The 23,738-nt window shown below is 46.0% G+C and overlaps 2 protein-coding genes and 1 non-coding gene across 5 annotated transcripts in view; 1 reads left to right on the top strand and 2 right to left on the bottom strand.

The window, feature by feature from the left end:
- Positions 1-1,545: 1,545 nt before the first annotated feature.
- On the bottom strand, positions 1,546-12,458 carry LOC135390887 (DNA repair endonuclease XPF-like). Of its 2 annotated transcripts, none has more exons than XM_064620848.1 (21): positions 11,824-12,458; positions 11,479-11,575; positions 11,337-11,419; positions 10,521-10,643; positions 10,390-10,447; positions 10,156-10,308; positions 8,632-8,745; positions 8,311-8,459; positions 8,152-8,205; positions 7,887-7,956; positions 7,723-7,807; positions 6,752-6,900; positions 6,277-6,486; positions 5,030-5,197; positions 4,767-4,904; positions 4,526-4,663; positions 3,762-3,848; positions 3,512-3,685; positions 2,932-3,072; positions 2,769-2,867; positions 1,546-2,054 (listed from the first exon to the last, which is right to left on the bottom strand). In XM_064620848.1, exons 1-21 carry the CDS (start codon positions 11,895-11,897, stop codon positions 1,839-1,841), a joined length of 2,580 nt encoding a protein of 859 aa, XP_064476918.1. In that variant the 5' UTR covers positions 11,898-12,458; the 3' UTR covers positions 1,546-1,838. The 2 variants fall into 2 exon arrangements, with proteins under 2 accessions (XP_064476918.1, XP_064476917.1); XM_064620847.1 differs by having other exon boundaries at positions 5,030-5,200; positions 11,824-12,457.
- Positions 12,459-14,913: 2,455 nt separating this feature from the next.
- Trnac-gca (transfer RNA cysteine (anticodon GCA)) lies at positions 14,914-14,985 on the top strand. Its single transcript has one exon. It is a non-coding gene; the product is annotated as a tRNA-Cys (tRNA).
- Positions 14,986-15,128: 143 nt separating this feature from the next.
- The window catches only part of LOC135390885 (maltase-glucoamylase-like), a 37,653-nt gene continuing 29,043 nt past the window's right edge, over positions 15,129-23,738 (bottom strand). The window contains exons 14-25 of one of the 2 annotated variants that reach the window (XM_064620843.1): positions 22,818-22,959; positions 20,590-20,723; positions 20,490-20,524; positions 18,286-18,402; positions 18,069-18,217; positions 16,753-16,837; positions 16,620-16,676; positions 16,073-16,203; positions 15,911-15,999; positions 15,537-15,586; positions 15,321-15,473; positions 15,129-15,256 (exon numbers count right to left, since the gene is read on the bottom strand). In XM_064620843.1, the coding sequence (XP_064476913.1) occupies positions 15,167-15,256; positions 15,321-15,473; positions 15,537-15,586; positions 15,911-15,999; positions 16,073-16,203; positions 16,620-16,676; positions 16,753-16,837; positions 18,069-18,217; positions 18,286-18,402; positions 20,490-20,524; positions 20,590-20,723; positions 22,818-22,959 (1,232 nt within the window). In that variant the 3' untranslated portion in view covers positions 15,129-15,166. Of the gene's footprint in view, positions 15,257-15,320; positions 15,474-15,536; positions 15,587-15,910; positions 16,000-16,072; positions 16,227-16,619; positions 16,677-16,752; positions 16,838-18,068; positions 18,218-18,285; positions 18,403-20,489; positions 20,525-20,589; positions 20,724-22,817; positions 22,960-23,738 lie in introns of those variants that run through there. The other variant, XM_064620844.1, reaches the window with a different exon arrangement.

Genomic DNA, 23,738 nt, shown 5'->3' with positions numbered 1-23,738 from the left:
AGTGGGGGGGGGGGGGGGGCAGCCGCCCCAGGCGCCTTCGCCAGAGAGGGCGCCGAACGGCAGGCCCTGGCAGGTTGGTTGGACAGGATAAAGCGGAAACGGAGGAAATTTGAATTTACGATCTCGGCAGTGCAAATAAGCGTTTTCATTTCGTTGTTCACAGGGCTTCTGACGGCAGTGGGTGAGGGGAGGGGACGGCTTCAGATTCAGATTTACTCTGCCCTGGGCGCAAACTTGCCACGCTACGGCTCTGCTGACGATAGTATGAAGAAACTGGAATCTGTGTCAGGTACCGTCGGCAAACGAAGAAAAAAGAAAAAAAAAACACCACTAAAACTATCTGCATTTATTAAGACACAAGCTTTCGCCCAGAGCCTCTGCTTCTTCACACCTGAAGCAGCCCAGGTTTTGGACAAAAGTTTGTGCCTTAATAAATGTAGATAGCTTCAGCGGTGTTAATAATTCGGGGTTTTACGTTGTGGGACCATGATCGTTATCTATAAAATAGCTCGAATGCAGGCGAGCTGGTGGAGGAACTAAAAAAGCCTGGGTTTGTGCAAAAAAAGAACAGACGACACAATGGTCGATCTATGGATCAATTTCCAAAAAAATAATCAGATTAAGAAATCGATGAAAGAGTGTGTGTGTGTCAATTTACCGAATAGCACGAAAGGTTTTGATGCGTCCTTTTGGAGGACAGCGTGTCCACGTTGATGCGTAAGTTGATAGCGTTATCGGCCCCGGGTTGGGACCCGCAACCTTCACAATATTGAAACGACACGTTATCAACTGAATTGTATTCGCAAGCCTATCCTGGCGATATATTAGTCCTTTGGTGTCCGAGGCACAATTCTTCCCGTTACACCTTTCACCCTCCTACCACCGGCTGTGAGGTTTTCCCTGGGTTTTCCGAAGACTTTCCAGACGCATGTCGGCACAGTTCCCCTGAAGTCGGCTCAGGACGCGTACTAACCCCCCGGTCTCCCACTCCTCCCTGCTGTCCTCTCTCCATCTGTCCTCATCTGTACGCCGCTCATAGCCACAGTTGCTTCGCAACGCTAACACGAAAGTAAAAAAAAAAAAAAAATGAAACACCTTTCACCTCGTGAAATCCTATCCTGTGAATGAGACATGAAAATAAAATGTGTTTTCAACTGATTACGAGTGCATTCATGTTTTTGGTTCACCGCGTAGACATGCATCGGAGCTGAATGTCGAGCCTTCGTCCGTCTTCGTTCTGCTTTCTCCGCATTGCACTGCTGCGTTGTGGAGAAGCACGCTTTCAGTTTTTAGTACCTATTTAAACACGTTTGCCAAGCGTGTTACTCTATACGCTTACTTTCCTTCCGTAAATGACAACTTGTCGCCTAAGCAAATATTTCGGGACTGTACACCAACCTTGATTAACAATAAGTTCCCATACTTGACGTCAAGTCACGACAGAATACCTTGGGATGCAGTTTGTGGCCTATTACCATCTGTGTACCATCTGGTGAATTGCAGGTACCTCCAATCTGTCTTAAATATGTAGTACATGCAGCTCTGTGATATTAACAAAATATGTTTATTCAGCAAGGCACTGGGCCACTACGAAACCATTTATTACAGTCTTCGCAAATAATGCAAAAAGATGAACATATAAAACCATGTATAGAGCCGTGGACCTCTGCATGACCTTCTTTAAGAATGCCATAGAGCACAAAATTTCTTATGTACACCGCTATTTACAGGCACTATATCTTAACGTGATGCCTTCCCAGGTTGCTGCTCTCCAATATGATATTGTACAGTGATGAGCACACTCTTATGTTGAATAACATTTCAGCCTGCATTCTATGCTACCTCTTCTTGAACTTGCGCGTCAGAGGCTCCTTTTGCTGGGGCTCCACTGGGCGATGAATCGCATTCCAGAGGCATTTTGCTTGACTCTCGTTGTTCATGGCTGTTGCCAGCTCCTCCTCAGATGCCTTGAACAGTTCTGCCAGGCTGGTAAATTTTCTCATGAGTAGTCCTTGATTCTTTGAATTCACACCAGGCAAATGAATCAGGAAGTCCTGTTACAGGAGCCGTAAATATCAATGTTCAGGTTTTTTTCTTTATCTGACACAATATCAGGTACTAATCACAAAGATAAGTCTTGGGTCAATGCAATCACACAATTGTGGGGGCCTATGCAAGAAAGTAAGTGAGAGTTCCTGTATCATTCTCACTCCATCTGTGGTGGGTAGCAACGTGACAGCTCGCCCATGTCGGAACACGTATGGCATGGCTGGCATCATAAGTTGCATGGTAACAGAATGTTCTCCTCCTGATGCGCACCTCTACCTCTTATCACATCCTGAGTCACACCTATATGACAGTATGATGACAGTATGCTACTCAGTATTGCAGCCGACCTGAACTCGAGTGTGCACTGCAGTCGACAAGTGTTTTAAATGTTCCCATCTGTGATATCTCATGTAGTCCTAAGAATCCTACAGAGCAGCAGTAGGCATGCCCCACAGCTTTCCCAAAAACAATGAGTACCATCAATACAGCCTGTCAGTAGAAGTACTAGACTTGCCAATGGGGCCAACAGCTTGTCAGAGAAGGTGAACTCACATGGACATGAGGTAGCAATATCATTTTTTAGTTTTTAAGGTTACCTACTTCATTAATTAAGATTAATTTTGCACCATCACTTGTGGGGCACAGTGTTGTGATAGGTATCTCTTAACCAAAACAGTCTCATGATAGCATAGATGAAGTTGGACAAGTGCAGGTCATACCTGTGGACCAGGATTATACTTGTCGGTTGCCCTTCCAAGATCTTGCTCTTTCTCTGCTACTGCTTGCGCTTCGGCTACAGTCGGCTCTTCCTTTCCTACCTAAATGTATCAAATCAAATCGTATCAAATCTGGCCAACAAAAGCTTGCAACGTGTCGTGTCACCTTGAGCATGTCAAAGACTTCTGCTGTTGCATACGGTGAGGGACACCACAGTAACCGTAAGCTCGGAAAATGTATCGTTAGCAAGATCAACTTGGACACAAAGTTTTGCGTAGATGTGTCGCTTGATGTGCCGTACCTTCCCTGTAGAGAAGAAGTGAAAAAGTTTGAGAGTCTCAACAAAAATATGAGTGCTTCCGTTCCATGTTGAATTCCAAAGCTATTGGGATCAGGAACCTACCAGGACACACCCCCTTTGGTACCCCACCCTTTAGTAAGCATTACTAGCAAGGCAGTTCATGCACTGAGGGACTGACATTCCTCTATTCAACGACATTCTACCTTCTGCTTTGTCCTGTTCCATTTTATTAGGACGCACATTATGTTCGCCCTAAGGGCTGTTCTGTTCGCGAACAACAGGCAAATATCAATTCAACCCAATACCTTAAGTGGCCCTCTTACAAGCAGTTATTTACTTAATTAGTTTTGCACTTGACATCAACATCAGACATCATTTCGACATGAGATGCAAGCAACCACACAAAAACGCAGCAACGAAAACAGAGTTGTTGATGTGCTCTACCTGAAGTGAGAATGACTGGTTCTGACTGAACTCTATGAGGAGCACCGGCCGTTTGTAATAACGGCACATTGCTTGGGTTTGATTGTACAAGCGGCCACTGTTGAGCGAACCAATCAGGTCACTGAGTGACTTCCTCTCGACACATGTCTCCGGGGTCAAGATGTAGTCTCCAACCTGAAGGTGGAACATCAAGTCAAAAAGCTAACTACAGCAGCCACATCATGTGATGAGGCCCTTACAATGTAATTACCTCTATTGTAACGGGCACAACGTTAATCCCACGGCGGTGAATCAAAGATGGAAGCTCACTACGGAACTCTCGAAGATCGACGATGACCTGCGTGGAATCCGCTTTCTATTGGTTACGCTCTAGAGCCAAACTAACTAAGGGGGAAAATCATATTTTACCCCCGATCTGCATCATCATTAAGGTAACGCCTGATAGCCCCAAAAAATGGTGGTGGTGGTGGTGGTGAAAACAAACTCTCCACAATGCAAATAGAAGACTTCAGAAAATCCCAGAGGGCTTAGCGCCGCTTTAAACTATGGGAACTTGCTCATAACAAAGGAGGAATAGGTCTCCAAACTATTTTGTTTCTCCTCTCTCAACTAATTGTCCACGAGGTGTCAAGGCCAGTGAAAACGAAACATCAAGGACCGTTCTCCCTCCCTCGTTACAGTAATCTCCCAGGATGCAATGCGGGCGCAAGCAGCAATGCGATTTCCTGAAATCATCTACTGAGCCACTAACAGGAGCACTGGAGAACGCTGAGCACTGCGCATTCAGCACAGCCACCCAGCATCCTGTGTTGATCTAAAATGCGAGAACGCTCGTTAAAATCGTCCCTCAGCCAAAAATCTGCTTTTCCACCTGACATCACCTGATTTTACCCATTTTACAGTTACTGAAATGAAACCCAATTTTTGACCAGGTTTTCAAAGAAGATAAAAGTAAGAAAACACAACGCTCTACATACAAGCACTGAACGGGCAGATGAAGAAATGATAACACACCTTGCGCGGAACAGCTGGGGTTGTTTGGGCACCGCCGGCTTTTCTGCTGCTAACAGTTTCGTTTGCGGGAGGGAAATTGTCAACGAGGTCGGGATGATAATCTCCCTTGCCGTCTTGCTCGTCGGGAACGACCATTATCTGCAACGTTTATCACCTCTCCTATCTTTGTACCATATTATCACCATGTACATGTACCATATGTACCATTTGTATCACGATCTTTGTACCATAAATTCCTTACGCTTTTTTCTCGGATGAGGAACTCGAACGCGTCTTTTTCGCGGCGGAGTGCCGTCAGGTAGCGCTGCTCGTCCACCGAGTCTTCGTACATCAAGAAATATACCTTGAGTATCTCTCTTGCAGTTGTGGCTTGGTACATCTAATTGCAGAGAAAACGGCAACAGTTGAGACTGAAATCGTTCAGAAATTAGTCGGAACAGTTGCTTTCCACCAACAAGAGTTAAAATTTTGGAGCAGAGTAAAATTATAACATGCGGGACTTACTTCAATTTCTCTCACAGTGGTGATGTTCACATCATACAAGATGATGTACTTTGGCTGAATTGACAACAGGGTCTGTTGTAAAGCGAAACAGTCTGACTTGAGCGGGTGAAATATAGTGCAAGGGGAACGTTCCATCATGTCCTCTTCCCCACTTTCACTTTCTGCAGACTGCTGCATCGAGAGAGATGGTTAGTGTACTGTATTTTAATTAATCTGCAAAACTCAAATGATGGCGCTTAGAGAACACACAAGGTTTATTTACTGAAAGGGCAACAGAAAAGGAGGCATATCTCTACTTTAGCCACTGTTTTATTTGAGAAAGGGTAATTTCTTTTGCCCCTCCCTTTTCTCACTCTTTCTTTTGCATGCAACCTTGGCTGTGAGTGATAGACACATGTGGATGTGTGTTAAAGGGATTGTGACACTACTACTGTGCATGTGCATCAAGCTCTGCATCAAGCTCTGACATCCCACCCCCCTACCCGCAACAGCGCTGCGTCTAACACCCCATGATAAAAGCGATAAAATACCCCACTGCAGGAGACCCACAACGGGGACAAACGCAAGGAGCACTTAATCATCATCAAGGATCATCAATCAATCAAGGAGCATCAATTAGTGCTCAGTAAACCTCCCTCCTTGCGTTCAGCCCTCTTTGTTTGACCCCTGCACTGGGGTATTTTATCACATTTCTCACGGATAAGGCCCCTAGTTTTCTGCTGCGGCAAATTCAAAATTCCGCGGCACTGACTCGTAAATTCTGCGATTTTCTTCAGCAAGAAGTCAATGGCTGCTTGAAACGGGATACACTTTATTTTCGTTGGATAATGTGTGTGTGTGTGGGAGGGGGATATTTTATAAACTTAGATCCAAAGCACTGTTGTGGCTCAGCATTCTGACAGCAGTGAAACCCGGGGCCCTAGTCATGGACTACCAAACAGCCTGGTTTTTATCCTTTTCTAATCCTCCTTTACTGTAAAGTTTGTAATGCTGGCTCACGTGAATATGCAAATAGCCATGTACTACAATTAGCATGCATAGCTCCACGCAAAGTGTTGCGACCCCTTTAATGAACCGAATTAGAATGTGCTTGTGTGCATCCAGGGACAACTTCATAAAGAACTATCTCTACGTTCAACATGAGGGAAATATACCTCAGACAGTAGACTTAGAAGTGGCATTCAACACTGCAATTTGTTACGAATTACTGTATGTGACAAAACTGCTAAAGAGGTCACGGGTATTACCTCATCATCTGACTGTGCTCCTTTCTTCTTAGCCTTTTGTCGCTCAGACTCTTTCTCTGCCGGGTCGTGTTTCTTCTTTTTCTTGGGTAACTTGCACAGATTGGTGTCGACCGAGGATCCTGTGAGGTGCGCCAGCATTGCCGAATCTTTTTCCGACACAGACTTTCTGTACACCTTTTGCAGGACTGTTTGTGCACCTGCACACAGAAACTGTAACGGACACCCTTTTAGTTGCGACAAAGTCGCAATAGGCATTCTGGTAATTGGGCTCCTAAGGACTACATAGGACATTTTCAAAGGAGCATTGTTTGAAAACCTGAGGGATTTGCAGAAGCATAAAAAACCAATCAGCATTTTGAGGCTGAGATACGCTGCTCCGACAATTTCCCTCACCCTCTCATGGTATCAACTCAACTTACAGCAGAACTGGTACGTATTTGGTACATAGCAAAAGTTGAGTATAAACGGCACATACTTCTGCGAGCTGCCCGCAGATTCTGTCGTCTTCCGCAATAACTAAGGTGGAGTTGATGTCACCACACTCTGCATTTTCTTCCTTGATTTCTGCCAGGATTTCAGAGAGCGCAATCCATTTTGGACTTTCTTCCATATTCAGTCTGATGCCTGGAAACAACCCACAACCATCTGTAAACGTAACCGCATTACACCCAAAACGGGATACAAAGCTTAGTTACTGTACTTAAATTCACAGCCATTTGTCGAGACTGGTTATGCTGGTATACACTGGCTTTATCTGGTTAGACAGGTTACGAATTCATTCACGACAACTGCTAGGGCGACATCGCAAGTCACACACCAGAGCTAAAGCAAACCTGCCATTTGAAGCCACAACTTTGTGTTGTATAATTAGAGCCTGAAGTTTTAGGGTTTTACCCGATTCTTTCCCGAATTTGACACCCCGAATTGAAGGTTGCCTCTTTAGGGTGAAACACGATTTTTACCAGGCAAATTGCCCTCTCTGGGATGTCTGCAGGTATGCACCACCTTACTTGTTTGGCAGGAAAATGTAGTTGCATCACCGTTTGTACCAAACCGCTACAGTTAGTTCGAATAACTGAGCCCGATTTCTCCCTGATTTTAGCGTAATGGAAGTTTTTTCACCCGAATTCGGGTAAATTTAGTGCACACGTTTATTTACCCGATTTTTACCCCCCGAATTTAGAAAAAAAAATTTTCCCGAAAACTTCAGGCTCTATGTATAATATAGTGGGATACATAGGGGTTTACACATATTTTTAAACTTCTTTAAATGACTTCTTTGTGGATTACAAAGAAGTCAAGATTTTAATGCTTCTTCGTATTTCATAGCGCAATTACAAGAATTACGGGCAACACTGGTATCGATAACCCTTCTGCCTGCTAGGAACGCTGTACAATGGTTCTTCGTTCAAGCCTCCATTCAATGTTCAGAGCTGTCAAACTCACCTTCCTTCTTCTTATCACTCTCCTTCTCCTTTGATCCGGGTCTAGAAGATCTCTTCTCAACTGAGTAAACCCGGCCTTTCGCTTGCTGGAAAATTGGTGAGAGTCGTGACTTTGCTTACGTCTCGTACCCACGTCGATGCACGTGGTACTACAGAATGCTTTACCGTGAACAGCGACTCTGCAGCGTCGAGAAACAGCCAATCGGGGATTTGCGTGTTCATGCTGGTACTGTCCCTGTTTGTACAAGAACGTGAAAAAGTTGCCGTACGTGAGGACATTCAATTATTCCAGTTGCGTGCTTAATGGTACTCGGAAAGCGACAGCTGGATTAAGTATAATAACATGTTAAATAAATCCTACATAACAATGGTTCATTAAAGGTTCAAAATGGTAAAGGAACCTGGGAGAACACTCAGGAAGTGCACTCACCTAACAGACTGAACAAGGCTGTAGAACGTCACGCTGTCATATTGTGTCAGATACCTGAAGTCATAAAAGCACAAGAAAGATATATACCTCCCATACACCGGCTTCTGCTACCCACTGAACCTTTCACATAATGAAAGAGATCGAATCTACTGTACTTACAGAAGAATTGTTCGAAGTGTACGTAAATCTGAGACGACTCGGCGTGTTTTCTGGCTCAGTTGGTGCCATATTGGTTCCAGCTGAAATTTGACAACTTTCTCAAACGATCGAGAGATCACATTCTCGACAGTGACCTCATCCGTGTCCAACTGTTCGAAAAATAAATAAATAAATGTTATTAGTGAGTTGGCCAACTAACTGCCTGCATGCGAACAAACTCAAGGGCAGTCCACGAACAATCCCTTTGACAGCTGAGCTAAAGCATTCGTGGCTACATGTCACGAAAATGATACGAAGGACTGCATAGAAAAAAATACGTACTGTTGGGTTTGATTTCTTAAGGTCCCTCACACAGGATGCAATTATATCAAGGATGGCAAATTGTATGGACTTCATGGCGTCCGTCATCGGGACACGTAGCTCCAGGACTTCAGGCTGAAAAATGGAGCATGCTTAGGGTCCTTCGTTTTTGGGTTTTATGGTTTTTCAAAGTTGGGAGGGAAAAATCGGGTGCTATTTACACACAAGAATTCAGGGGAAATCTCTGCTCGATATGTCATCGGGGAATTTTCGGGTGAAACGAAAGGCATATGAAACAAGCCACTCCCATGACACTGGGACGAGAAACAAGAATCTGTATATTTCTGCTCGGAACTGGGGCAGTGAATCACCCTGGAATTCAAACACTTGCGCAAGTTCCATAAAAGCTCATCTTTGACTCCTGCAGGAGGGGACCATAAAAGGAGGGCAAATAGGTTGTCACAAATAGCTCTTTGCTGATATTATGATTCACTTTTTGGACAGTTTACCTAGAACGACAAGTTGAGGGACCGCAAGGACGTCGGGTAGATTTTACCCGAATTCTTGAAAACTTGTTCGGGGAGGAACTATCATGAAAAATCGGGTTTAACCCGAAAACGAAGAACCCTAAGCATGCTCAAGCTCTTCAGATATTTGTGGCATCAAATACACGGCCTTTTTTATACTCACATCAATCTCCGAGCATTCATAATTTACTAGCATTATGGGCAATACTGCAGTACTGTAATACTTAGCAGTAGCGTGAGGCCCAGATTGCCAGCATTGTCACATCAACAACTTGAAGGAGCAGAGCTATGACAAACTACTGAAGCCTGCTTGTAAGCAAGAAATATTGCAGCAGTACACCTGTGGCTTCTGCATACTGCATACTGAATACTTTTGGCTTCATCATCATAATAGAATTCGCTTCATTATCCTTACCGTGTATTCACACAAGTGACATCCTCACGGAATATTCTAGTGGAAGAAAAAGCGAAGACACTGCTCACAGAGCCAAAGTTCCGTCCCGTGTTATGTTGAGCATTCACACGGTGCGGAATATCGGGAGTGGCGTACTGCGCATTTAGCAGACGACACCGTCAGCATGTTTTCCTGTCGTCTGCTACGGAATATATTGTGGCTGTGTAGCAGGATATTCCTCACGGTTAGCAGTGTACGCGAAGACACGACAGCAGAAAGCGACGACGCTTTTCGCATCTTCCGCTTCTGGGGGTATGTCGCTGGTGTGAATACACGGTTACGAACATCACCCAAGCACAAGTGGGGAGGCATACTAAATGTGCTTCTATGGAATGTAGAGCGGGAAGTGGGCCTGCTCTATGTTCTGCATCACAGGGATGAGAATTAAGTCAAGAGTTAAGTTGGGAGCCGAAAGAACTTTACTCTTGTTCTCCAGCTACAATAGCCCTCAATTGTACATGAATCCCCTATTCTTATTTTGGTATGGGTATACCATTTGCAATTAGCCATCATAAGTAGTCAATACTGTGCTGAATATATGAGCTTAATCAAAGGGTAATTTACCTTCCGCTTATCCAGGGAGCTTATGACATCCGCCTGAAACCTTGGCCAGAGAAACAGTTTCTTGACAAAGAGGTTCCGCATCATTCGTTGCACGTGACAGAACCCCTGAGTAAACGCCACTGCATTGTCCGACAGTCCTTTGATGAAACCCTTCTGCAAATTCAGGAAGGGTCACTCTCATCTCTCTAGCAACCTGGAAGTGAAGAATCTCTCTATAAAATTTGGAAGGCTCACCTTGTTCTTCTGTCTGTAGAGTCTCAAAATGAAAGCCTCCTGGCAAGATTCTAATGTCCTTTTAAAAGAAATTTAATGCCAATTTGCATTTAACCATTGAACTTCAATGTGACAACGATGGAGTGCCTTACTTGTGAGCTCTGTAGACGATGATACCTGTAACGAGCTCGATGGGAACCCGCTCCATTAACATGTCGACAACTAAGATCCTGGATGTCACAAACAGTACGCCCCCAGCCAAGTAGATGTCATTTCTGTAAGAATGCTGCGACTTAAAATTTGCAGTACGGATATTGTTCGCCCCTAGCTTCGAGCGTAGCTCAACTCCACCAAATTGGTGGCGCTGTCGAACATTATGACGTCATTTGATTACGTACGGGGAGAGGTCTATTGCCCAAAATATCCAATTACGAAAATAAAGAATACAAAGTTCTGACAAAATAATGCATAAATGAGCCAATAATATCAACAAAACATATACTGCATTGAGGTACATTTATAATTTATTTAAACCATTATTTGTCCTCTAATGTTGGCTAATAAATCTGTCATGCAAGAGTGAAAATTTTGTGTTTTTTAGTTTTTCTTTTTTTTTCTTAATGCAGATGAAAAAAGGGTTTTTCCAACATTTCAAAATTTCCGGATACTTTGCATCTCTAGTTGCTGCATGGCTATTGTCAGTACAATCTTTGCCACATAACATGCTGAAGTCCAACCATTTCCCAGCATTATACCATTATCATTCTGTCGACACCGTTACTTGTCGAAAGAACATTTTTTTAACAGTTAACACAACTGCACAAGTGTCACAAACAACATGTATGAAGAAGTCAGGGGAGATAACAATGTCATTCGGGATGGTCAGAAGCGTGTTGTGCGGTGAATACACAGACACTATTTATAAAATTCAACTATTTAAATAAATCGGTTGAGAGTTTGCAGCGTACCTTTCTTTCGTACTGCACTCCGATGTTATCGACTTTGGCAGCGGATTGACATTTTCGGCTTCTAGCTGACTGATGAAAAATTCCTGTAAGAGAGGAACTCATTATAATGGTTCTTATATAGCTGTCAATGACGTTGACTTACTTCCTCTTTTGCGTCTGTTCCGAGGACTAATACCAAGTTGCCAGGATCTGTATGGACCTTGATTAAGCTCATCAGCAACCTCTCAACACCGAGCCCTCTGCAAGGAAACGAAACGCACCTAGTACAAACAAGATCTTCTTTGAAACAAGATCTTCTTTCATCGTTGATTTCTTAGGCAATTTGAGGCTTTGTTTGTATCTGTCCCTTCTATGTTGTTCCAGCCTCAGAACATCAGTTTCTCTCAAGATCTTCTTTATTTTGATGGGATTTTTGAGTAGGTATTTCATAGCCAGAGGCGTAGCAGAGACATATAGTTGTCTCGAATGGTTTGTTGTAGCTGCTTACTTTGCGACGACGACCAGACCATCTTCGTTGTGGAGATCCAAGAACATTTGAGTTTCGAACTCGAGTAGCGGCATTGTTTTTCGATTGTGTTTCGCTTTGTTCCTGCTTTGTGGCTATCATAGGGAGGGCTAAACTATCTTACGTGATGTTATCGAAGTATGTGTATCGTGAGCAAGCAAAAATGTGTGCAGGTATTGTCGTGACGCCCCAGAATTGTCAAAACAGTCGTCATACACGATCCTCTTTCCAAATTCTATGGCTGCGGCCATATTGGTTTCGTTGTGCGCTGACTGCTCGCAAGAAGCCGCTAAATTTAGCGAACTTACGCATTTGTTGGATTTAAAAAAAAAAAGAAAGAAACGAAACGTCGCGAAAGCATGCATAAAACGAACTTTTGCTCATGGAATACCATCGTTCATACATGGAACCCCAGTGCGGTGGAAAATCCGTTGAGACAATGAGAATTATGCAAAATGTCTTCTTCCCGTTGTACATGTCACCGAATTTCGGCGCGAAAATTTTGAGGTTGCACAGTTTTTCGTCGAAAGCATGTAAATGCCTTGCGGAGCCCAATACCCCCACCCACAAAGACGAAATTCTGGGTAAACAACTGCTAAGTTGCATGACCTCCCAAGAACTCTTTACTCATAGGAACCTCTAACACCCGCAGCGTCAGTCTCCAGGAAAAGATGTGAGGGGGGGGGGGGGGGGGGGCTGCACGCTTTGCCCCCCGTGGAAGAAAATCCTGGTAACGATCATGGTGCTAAGTAAGAACACAAATACACCACGCCGAACTAAATACCCAGGGTCTCTTTATTCAACGTTATAACTACATGAACTACAAGACAAAAGAAAACATGTGCTTTATAAAGCAAGAAAACGTACACATGAACAAATTGATTCACTCATTTTCAAAACATGAGTTACAATAACCCTCTCTCATGGCCTAGAAACACGCTGTTTTATTTGTGCACGCTTAGCAAAATTTCGAAACCCACCAACTGGCACCAGAACAATACCCCGAAATTCACGACACCAAGCCCCCCAGCTGCAGACGTCAAAACCCTCTGCCGCGCCAGAACTCCATTACTCTCATTAGCTTCCAACCTGACCAAACCATCCAGGCTAAAATTGGAAACGTTGCGGTCTGGTCCCGATGCTCGCGGGAACTCTCGTACCTTCAAGATCCTCACGGGCATAATCTTCTTGACAGCCACTCCCGTAGTGCCTCCAGCCACGTTCTTTCCAGCATTCGCGTTCGTCGCCGTCGAATTCGACTGGGAGTTTACCGGGGCTGGCGACATCGGTGCTCCGTTCTGCTGCACGCAACGGCCATTCGTCTCGAGTGATCCTGCAGGACACTGGCACGTCGCTGAGGACGCACAGACGGCGCCGACTTCGTTGCAGTCGTTATCTGACTGGCATGGCGTATTAACGCCTTTTCTCGAAACGCAGGCCAGTGTGGAGTTGAAAATCTGTTTGGCGTCGTAGCCTTCGATGCAGGTGCATTCCCCCTTGTTGCCGCATTCAGAACGGGAGTCCGCAAACACGCACTGTTCGGTGTAGCTGCACGGCCAGCCCAGACGGGAGGCCGACCTGCACGTTATGTGCGACGAATTCAGCTGCACCGGATGCAAGTCGTCGCAGTGACATTTTCCGTCCCGGCAGTATGCGTTTTTCCGCACACAGTCCGTGTCGTTGACGCAAGTGTTCTGGTACGCAGACTGTATCTCGACCTTGTCTTTCGCGAGGTTGCCATCAACGCTTGCGACACATTCGAACACGTATTTGTTCTTGATGGACGGCAATGTCGCTAAATGGTCGACTTGTATGCGCAGTGACTTCACAAAGAAGTCCTTCCTCCCCGATATATGTGAGCGGGCGACGATGTCTTCCAGCGGTTGGTCGTTGAGGGTCCAGACGATACTGGCAGAGTCGTGGTAACCGATACTGCAAAAGAGCTCTAAAGAATCGTCGTACTCGATGACGGGTGGCAGAGGATGAATCGTGAGCTTGCCCAGTTCAATTTGAACTGCAGTAACGTTCGGTGGTACGGTCTCACTCGTTGTTTTAGCGGTTATCCTGCTGCTTGTGTTCGAAACAGTCGGCGTCGATAATGTCGTCTGCTTGGTTTCGGTTCGCGACAACGCGGAAGCAGTCGACAACTTGACAGTTGATATCCGTGTCGTGGTGGTCGAGTTGTCAGCGTTCGTCCCAACCGGACCTTGAACCGGTGTTGTTTCATCCTGTCGCGCTGTTTCTTCCTTTACTAGAACTTGTGGAACCACGGGTGAGGGGTTCGGTTGGTTAACAGGATAGTCCTCCACCGTCGCGTTCACATATTCTTCGGCGTCTACATCCCTGTGCGTTGCCGCTCGCGTCGCGTCTTCGCTTTTTGCTTTTCCTTCTTCCGTGATGTCCTTCAACCCTTTTGCTGCAGTGGCGTTGCTGATATAGGGAACTTCGTCACTTGCCTCCACTGCTTTCGTCGTATTAACCAGCACTACCTCCTCCGGAAGTACAGGAGGCAATTGTTGGAGAGAAAGGCAGCAGAAGATTGCAAGGCGGAATATCATGTTGGTTCTTCAGCACGTTGGATTATATGCGTCTCACACATAAACGCTGCGTTCCATGCTTTGCGTTTTGGGCCAGGCTAAAGCACGCGCTGTGTTGACAGATTGTCGTCTGCTTCGTCGTCGTCTGCGTGTCGTCTGCTGTTTCGCGCTCCGTCGTCTACTAAAGCTGACAGGGTTTCAAAACCATCTCTCAATGCGAACGCAGTCCGGTACATTGTAGCAAAGAAAAAAAAGAACATTTGCGATTCTTATAAGTGATTACGCGGGATTGTTGTACACTGAGTACCGTGTGCTTGTTTGGTGGTTTTGATATTGCCGCCGAGAAGTGAGCGGGATATTGGTTTTAAAGCAGCATATGAACACGGAAGAATCCGTACTGTAGAGTCGTCATTTTTTTGTGCAACATTTTCCACACGTTTGTTAACGACGAGTTATACAGTGAATAACATGAAAAATTACAAGCGTGAAACGACATAGTGTTAACATCATTTATTTCGAAGCGTTTCTCGTCGCTGGGAGTATAGCTCAGTGGTAGAGCATTCGACTGCAGATCGAGAGGTCCCCGGTTCAATCCCGGGTGCTCCCTCATCCAGTTGGATTTTTTATTTTTCATTTGTGTGATTGATTGAATGATATTTATGTTTATTACTTCACCTTTAGGTATCATTCTGCAACAAAGTGTTTCGAGCTGGCAGCCACTCACCGGACTATATAAGACAGACCAGTAAGTCTTACTCAAAATATATCTTTATTATAATTATCATTATTCAGTGTTGTTCAGCCCACGAAATTTCAAGTTTACCAGAGCTACTGTCTGTGCCGAGCAATAAGCCTTCATCAATTTCAATGTTAACCACCTGTAAAGACAAAATGGAAAGATAACCGCGTAAGACTTGTGAACGATTAAAATGGTTGGCTTACGTGAGGGCTTTGAAGCCGGATTGCAATTTTGTCTTTCGGCACGCCAGGGATGGTGACCGACTTCGGCTCCGAAGCTTGCATCAGGACGATTTTGTTGACGCTCGGCGGAGGTGTTTTGGCTGAACCGTGTTCGGTCGATACGGTCAACGTGTTCTACGAGCAAATATTTATAACTGAATTTGTAGTGTTAGCGTGAATATATGTGCAAGTACTTACCGATTGAACTTTAAAAGTGTAATACAGGTACTCGTCATTCACAACAGGGTCTGAAAAAGTTTTGTCATTTTGTTAAACGGGCCTTGTCGCATTTTTTTAGCGTTATGACAAAGACACTCGAAATGATGACAACAAGAATTAAAGGGGTCGCTAAACTTCATCCCAACTCACAGCTGTCCCCAATTGCATTTTTAAGGCTTGTTTACTGCGATGTGAGCCAATGTTCCTGGTTTTACAAGTTTGTAGTTTTACAGCAAATAGGACAGTCGTACACCAGCGTGGTGTAATATAAGTGACGCGCGTCCGCCAAAAGCACCCGACGTGGTTATTCCAATTCATCAGTGTATTCTACCGAGGGTATATGTCTTTCTTACCTTTAGTAACGCCATCGTCCCAGTAGAGGTCGCCAGTCGCTTCGCCGCTTTCATCGACGTAAACGAGCAAGGAAAAATTGGAGCTTCCCCTGTAACGGTTGTTTCCGATTTAGTGTCACGCATGCCGTAAAGAGGCAAATAATGCGTAAAGTATAGGCGTACATTTCCTTGGTGTTGATGGCCGCTTTTTGCGTTGGTAACACTGTACCGGCGCGCACGTGCAGAGGCGTCCGACTTTCCAGAGTTAAATTATTCTTCGTGAATTCGGCTCCGTTGGACTGTTGCATTTCACCCTGTCAAAAAGAGTTGAATATACCTACACTAAATGAGTTAGTATACGTAAATGTACGTAACGAACTCGAGGGACGTGCATTAGTGGCGGATCAGTGCACATATTTAGATCAGGCACCAACATATTATCGGGCACATGAGAGCTCTGTGTTGTGTTGCCTTGTGTGTGGTGTTTTTTGCGCTTTTAGTACAGTGCATATCAGGCATCAAGTCTTCTGGTTACGTTCCATTCTCAGATGTGTGCAGAAAATAAAAAAGCAAGAGAGTAGAAAAATAGCAGTGTAAGATGATTATCGATTATATACGATTGACTCCCCGCTTATAGCGCTTTCCCGCGTCGTGCGACTTCCCGCATAATACGATTTTCCTTGGTTCCCGTGAAAACGGGGATTCAATAGAAAAGTGATTGTATACTCACCGAATAGAAGTCATACCAGCGGCCTTCAGGAAGGTAATATGTTATCTCCTTTTGTCCCTGTTACATACATAAAGACGTTACGACCGCAGCACGTCTCTTTCTCTGTTTCCAGTTGTAATATCTCATTTCTCACCTCTTCCAATATAGGTGAAATTAACAAGGAACCTCCCCACATGAACTGCCTATCAATGTCGTACGTTTTTTCGTCTTTCGGGAACCTTATACGGGCAGAAAACAAGGTTAGCTCATCAAAGCCTCAGTCTGCTGACGTCACACAAAAGTGCATGTAATGGTTATAGTATTTAGTTCATATAGTTGACTAGTTTAGGTAACAATGTTTTTTTTTTGCCTTTAAGTAATTTTTATAAAAAGCTATAAGAGCAGCATAGATGTGTTTTTGCAGTTGCGTTCTACGGCCAGGCTGACGTCCTCTCAAAGAAGTGTGTAACTACAAGATGACTAATTACCTAATATTCATTAATTAACTTTTTATTTTGGGATTTCGGGCAGAATCGAGATAGTAGATTGAGAGACGCTCCTAGTTGCAAGCCATTTCATGTTTAACAAATCTTGAAACACGCACGCGCGTTAAAATATTCATCCCCGAATTTGGATATGCAAATGAGCCGAAACCGAAACCGCGGCGACCGGGAACGCGGGGAGTACAGCGCTCACTTCACGTCAGAGGGCCACGTGATTTGGAGCGATGGAGATGATTGGAGTAGGTGCCGCTCGCTTTCCTGCCAAGATAGGCGTCCGTCGGCGAAGGTGATGCGCTCCTCAGGCGCGCTTTTTCGGTATGCATACCGCAATTTGAACTTCTGCGCAGGAGAGGGGGAAATGGGCGCAGAAATCACGTGGGCAGCGTTCCTCCACTCACCGGTCGGCGCGGAGTAACCAACGTGCTCGATGTTGTGGTTTCGGTTACTTCGTTGCTTCCTTCCCACGTGAACCCACCGACGTGGGCTCTCCGTCTCCAGTTTGTTGCGCTCGGTGGCGTCCCGTCAAGTGCCGCGATAGCTTACGTCAGAGGTTGAGGGAAAGGGGGAACTGAGGAGCTGCGCGGAAGCGTGACCTACTTGCAGAGCGTATTCAGCCATGGATATTTCACGGCACGCGCTCTTTTCTTGGTTCTTAAAAAAGATAGAGTGGATTTCAAGGAGGATTGTCTCCCGTTCTGTCATCTCGCTTTTGCTCGACATTCCCTTGTTAAAGAGTTAATTAATTAATTTTTGGGTACTAATTAGTCATCTTGTAGTTACTTTCTTCCAGAGGATGTCCGCCTGGCCGTAGAACTCGACTGCAAAAACGACATCTATGCTGCTCTCATAGCTTCTTATAAAAAAATTATATAAAGGACATTTAAAAAAAAAACATGTATAAGGTAGGAGGGAGTAGATCTCATTTAATTATATGACACGTAGTGGTTCCTGAGAGTAGGACACTTACTCGTTGAGCAGAGCTCGGACGACAGGAGTGCCCCTGGTGTGTGCGTGGTAAAATAACGTGTACAGGTACGGGAGCAGGGAATAGCGAACTTTGAGAGCATCTCTCATGATGTTTTGAATGTCTGCCTCGAAACTGGCCGGGTCTTGACTCTGGAGTTGAACATATATATAAAGTAACCCACGCGTCGTAAACTAAGCCAAGCTGGAAAATGTCTTACAGGATCGCCGATGAAATTGTGATTTCGCGAAAAAGGGTAAAACGCTCCTAGCTGCATCCACCGCGTGCAGAGCTCAGGCGTTGGCTCGCCGAAGAAGCCACAGATATCAGCTCCCACCTGAAATGTGAACGCTACAAATGTGGACATTCGAGTTCATAACGGAATGCACACGAAGCAAAGCAATATTATATAGGCTGTGTTCGTTTATCGGACTCAAGCAGCTTGAGAGTCGAGAAGGTCGACACTTGATGGGCGAAAATGCCGCGACGCGGCTATAGTGACGTCATACCCCGTGGCAGCGACTCCCGTTCTAAAATTCGAGGATTCGACACTATAGACGTACACGAGACTCGTCGACTCCCGGCGACTCTCTTCTCGATGCGTGTCGCTGGAGTCTATGACGTACGATGACTCTCATACGTCACGACTCCTACCCGCGGGTCGCGCGAGTTGAATAAACGAACATAACCACAGTAATTAGTGACGTCAGTGATGTTAATACCGATAGTACACATACTTAAAAGAGCAATGAACGCTACTTCCGTAAATATTTCCTTTTTGACTGCGGTGGGTCGTGCAACAAATTATGTGCACTCTTGCGCAAGAACGACGGTCGTAGCTGACCTCTGGCGCGACGGAGAGAAGTCTTTGATCTGAACACCCTCAAGAAACCCTTCTCCTCCTTCAGAGTGCCCGTAAGTGAGTGAGTGAAGTTGACGTCGCTCCGTGACGTATAGAGTACGCCGCATGTAGCGGCGTGCCGCGCCCGTGTAACAGGAGAATTTTCAGTGGGCAATGAAACATCGCGGGTGCTCATTATGCTGATGATACGTCACACTAATCTGATTACGTCACGCCTTGAGATCGGGCCGGGCCTCCGAGGTAACGTCGCGCTCATTGCTAGTTTTTAAGGCAGTCTTTGTACATGAAGCGGACCTTCCACATTCACGTCGTATCCCTACGGCTCCCCAGCGAACCATCCTCGGTGCGCAAAACAGACCCACGTGGGCAGCAAAAGACCAAAACCGGTCTCGGAGTGGGGCCGACGAGTTCGCGCGGTGACCCCAGTGGTCCCCGCTCCTGTCGTCCCCATCCAGCGCCATCTATTGAACACAGAGATAACCTTGTCCGGCACACCCGTGCCCAAGGTAATCAGCGGGGTATCGCACGCGCGCAAGCGGTTGTGCAAAAAGGTCCATTGCGCCGTGGCGAGGCACTGCTTATCGAAATTATTTTGCATGGTGAGTTCAGAACGGCGGAGGTGTGACGCACGAAGGAGCTATACCAAAATCGGCTAAGATGGAAAATCAGCAGAGCGAGGAGGCAGTCGGGCCAATTGATAAATGAAACAAGGTTTCGATGGCGAATTCCGCTGGTCGTTTTCGTGCAGTGCAGTGTAGTGTGCCCGTGTGGGATCAGCCTAAAAGCGAACGGAAGTACCAATGAAACGCAACGCACGTTGGACTGAAGCGGCCGTGTATAACATGTAGGTAACGCTCGAGCCAGTGCAACTTTTTCTGCACTACACCGACCAGCGGAATCCACAAATAACTGTCATTCAAATTGCTGCTTTAAAGGGGTTGAGAAAGCACACGGATAGACCTTAGTCTCTGGCAGAGTCTGTTCGCCTTACTCCACGCACTCCGTACTCAAAGTCCCACCTCCTATTATTTTTTTATGCTACAGGGTTTTAAAAATCTCTAATTTTTGAGGCCCCCACCGACCGTGGCGCCAAACGGTGCCGGGCGGCTCCATGAAGTCGGCGGGAAGTGACGCCTTGACCGGTTGCTCTATGGCTCTACGTCATAGCCCTTCCGCTCATTTCACTTGGCCGCGTCGCGTCCCCGCGCTCGCCACGGCCCTGTTTACAGGCGTCGTCATGAGAACGGGAACTCCGCACTTCCGTGGCGCGCTCGGCACTACGTCATACCGAGATCGGGCGAGGAGGAGGCGAGCCGAGAGTGAAAGGATCTCCTCATATTCAAAGCGTCATAAACCCGTGGCGCGGAAGCGCAGCGTGAAAGGGTTTCAACGGAGATGTTTTGCACCAATAGATCTACATTTCAAACATCATTTTGTGTAATATTTGGATTTAGATTCACAGCCCCTTTAAGTATTGTTGTGCACATGTATGTCCATCACACTCTCATCAAATGTAATGTGGCTGTCCTACGATACAAGAAGTAAAAATCAGCATAACTTACGTACGGAATACCAAACATGTTAAATTCCAGCATGCCTGTTTATAATAAAAATCACTGTCTGCTCAGCACTGTCAGGTCAGGTTTCCCCTCCTCTCCTCACCGATAATGGAGCGATGCATGTCGGTCCACCGACTCAGGTTGTCTCCGAGCCAGTGACCAGCATAGCGGCCGCTAGATACGTACGTTGATCTTGACAGGACGAAAGAGCGCTCCGGGAACACGTTGTTAATGACCCTGTTCAAGACGCATGCATTAGTACCACTGCACGTAATCTAATTATCTTTAGATGTTCCATTTAGGGCTAAAAAGCCGCTAAAATCGAGGTCTGGCATCTCTGGGCAGACATTGCGTACGAATAAAGTCACTCTAAGGTTACGTACTACTTGCGACACACTTTTCCGTAATCTCCAGCTCGTGACAGAACGGACGCCTATCGGCGGTGTCACGTACGAAGGAGCTGTACCAAAATCGGCTTGACCGCAGACGGAAGAGGCAGTGCAGCCAATGTAAGCAGAAGACGCGAAGTACCCATCCCGATTGGTGGCACTGTGTAGTGCACGGGACTAGGGTGCCTAATAATAGCGCCTAGAGGTTAAAAGTGGTGTCCGGACGAAAAACGCAGTTGAACTGAAGGTGCAATCGGAATAGTGGGTGTCTGAGATACGTGTAACCGGAATATTTCGACTTGAAGCAGTCGGAAACATTAGCAAATGAATTTAATCGGATTTTGCAGCCAGCTGCGCGCTCCTGGCCGAATTCAGGCAACAGTGTGCGGACCGACGTCACTGGGGTCAGGCTGTCCGTCACAAAACGTGGTCTTCCGACTCGCAATCTGTTGCCGAACAGTCGCTACAAGCATCTCCGTTCATGCTTTCGGTATAGTATCGGATTACAACCAGCCTGACGACGCCGTTAGCTGAGCCATTGGGAATCTCGGCGGCAATGCCAGTTACGTCACCGGAAGAGGCGAAGCAGGGAAGGGCCCTTTCAACCGGAAGCGGGTGTTGGTTTCGAATTCGATGTTTTTGATGTTTTGCAAAAAAAGAGGAAAAGACGAACGCATTTTGCGAAACTTTTTTTTATGTTTTCTTCTTGGAAGGCATCTCTACGTGGATATCGCATTAACTTCAGAATTCCGGATTCCTCGCAGACACCACATTTAAACGCAGCAAGGAGCAAATCAAGGGACAGAGAGACTATACTAGATAGACAACACAACAGGACGGTGTAACGCCTCTAAGATAACATACCAACTACCCCGCTTCTAAACCCTAGTAATACTAGCTCCCTACACTCTTAAAAATGAACTTCACCACATAGCACACCCTTAGCCAGTCATCATCCCGAATGACAACGTTCTCGCCCCCGATTTGTTGAAAACGAGAGGCGGAGCCTATTTTGTGTCATTATGCACGGCACAGAACAGGCTCCGCCTCTCGTTCTCAACAAATCAGGGGCGAGAACGTCGTCATTCGGGATGATGGTTGGCTAGCAGCGTGCTATGTGGTGAAGTTCATTTCTAAGAGAGGGTCGGTGATTCTGCATGATGTCCTGTATGCCAGGGTGACGCACCTCAACTAGCTGTTTGACGACCATGAGCCTGTCAGTGTCGGCCGGGACTGCTAAGGATGGGCGTCCCCGTGGTATGCAGACAATGCTCCACCGATTACGCACAGGATCTGCGTTCACGAACTCGCAACTGTGCAAGATCGGCTCCAGGGAGGACTCCAGTTGCGGACACTGTAATCATCCGGAGACAATTGCGCATATCCTGACAGAATGCCGTGCATACCATGCCATGCGGGAAACCCATCTTCCCCACGCCAGGCCTGGTATACTGACGGACGTCCTCTTCCCCGAAGGTTCTTGTGCGGAACGACTTTCAAAAACTCGCGGCCTCGTGCGCTTTCTCCAAGCAACGGGCCTAGCGGAGAGACCACTCTAGTGCACCACTCACCTACAGTGTGCTTCTGTCCCATCAGTACCGGTCATCCTGCTTCTACATCACTTTGAAGCCCTCAACTCCCCTTTCTCCCACCTTCTTTTCCTTTTTTTTGGCTATAGTCGTGACGATGCCCACTTGAGTGCGGCCAACAACGGCAAGCTACCTCGACACCCCCCCCCCCCCCTCATTTCTAAGAGTGTAGTAGTATCGAGGCACCCTGCACGAGACGAGACAAGCACGGTACTTTATACGGCGTCCTTTCAGACGCGATGTTAGCTCATTCGCGCACGACACTGCCGATAGAAGATTGTTACGCCAAAGCTGGAGATTACATACAAGTGTGTCGCAAGCAGCACATTAAGGAAAAGGTATAGAAGTGGTACTTGTGTGTGGCTACAGCTTGGCTCCATCCGTAAAGGTTGTGTACGTCGTAGTGCCTGTACTGGTTCCGGTCTCCCTGCACTCCGACCATACAGATCGTTTTGTCTCTCAACCGGTTCTTCTCGCCGTACTGGGTGGCTGCCGCTGAGACAGGAAGTGTACACAATGTGGGTGCTGAACGACACCAAACGTGACGCAACCTGATCTACAGGGTCTTTCAGTTAAATTCCCGGACGCGAACGGGCCGATTTTCTTTTGTGTGTTTTTTTTTTAGAAGTATCTCCCCTATACCACTTATACAAGCTGCACACCGTGTGAATGAGTGGGAGGCGCTCATTATTTAAATAAAAATGTAAATGAGTTTCGTCAAAACACAACTTCTAAAGCAAGGTACTGTCGGCATTAAAATGGGTACTGCCCCTTTTGAGACCTTCAGTGGACACCTTTTAGAGAAAAATCTGCCACCGAAGCGGTAAATTTGTTGCAGTTATTAATTGGTTTTTGTTTTACATATTTTTGTCGCGGCAGGTACTCACGCTTCCACGCTCTTCCAGTCCCTTATCCACCAATGAATTATGTCGTTACGACAATAAATTACGCCCTTTTTCGCTTCACCGCGAGCAGCCGCGACAAAATATATACACCGAAACCACTTAATTACTGGAACAAATGACCCGCTTCGGTGGCAGATTTTTCTCTGAAAGGTGTCCACTGAAGGTCCCAAAAAGGTGTAGTACCCATTTCAATGCTGTCAGCACCCTGCTTTACCTTTTTTTTTTTTTTTTTGTTCACGAAACTCACTCAAATTTTTATTTAAATAATGAGCGCCTCCCACTCATTCACACGGTTCGCAGCCTGTAAGTGGTATCCGACAGATACATGTAAAAAAGAAAGCTAGTCGCTTGGTGCACTCGTTCGCGAAT

Source organism: Ornithodoros turicata, chromosome 4 (genome assembly GCF_037126465.1).
Source record: "Ornithodoros turicata isolate Travis chromosome 4, ASM3712646v1, whole genome shotgun sequence".
Taxonomy (NCBI): Eukaryota; Metazoa; Arthropoda; class Arachnida; order Ixodida; family Argasidae; genus Ornithodoros; species Ornithodoros turicata.
This window is presented reverse-complemented; position numbering and strand designations above follow the sequence as displayed.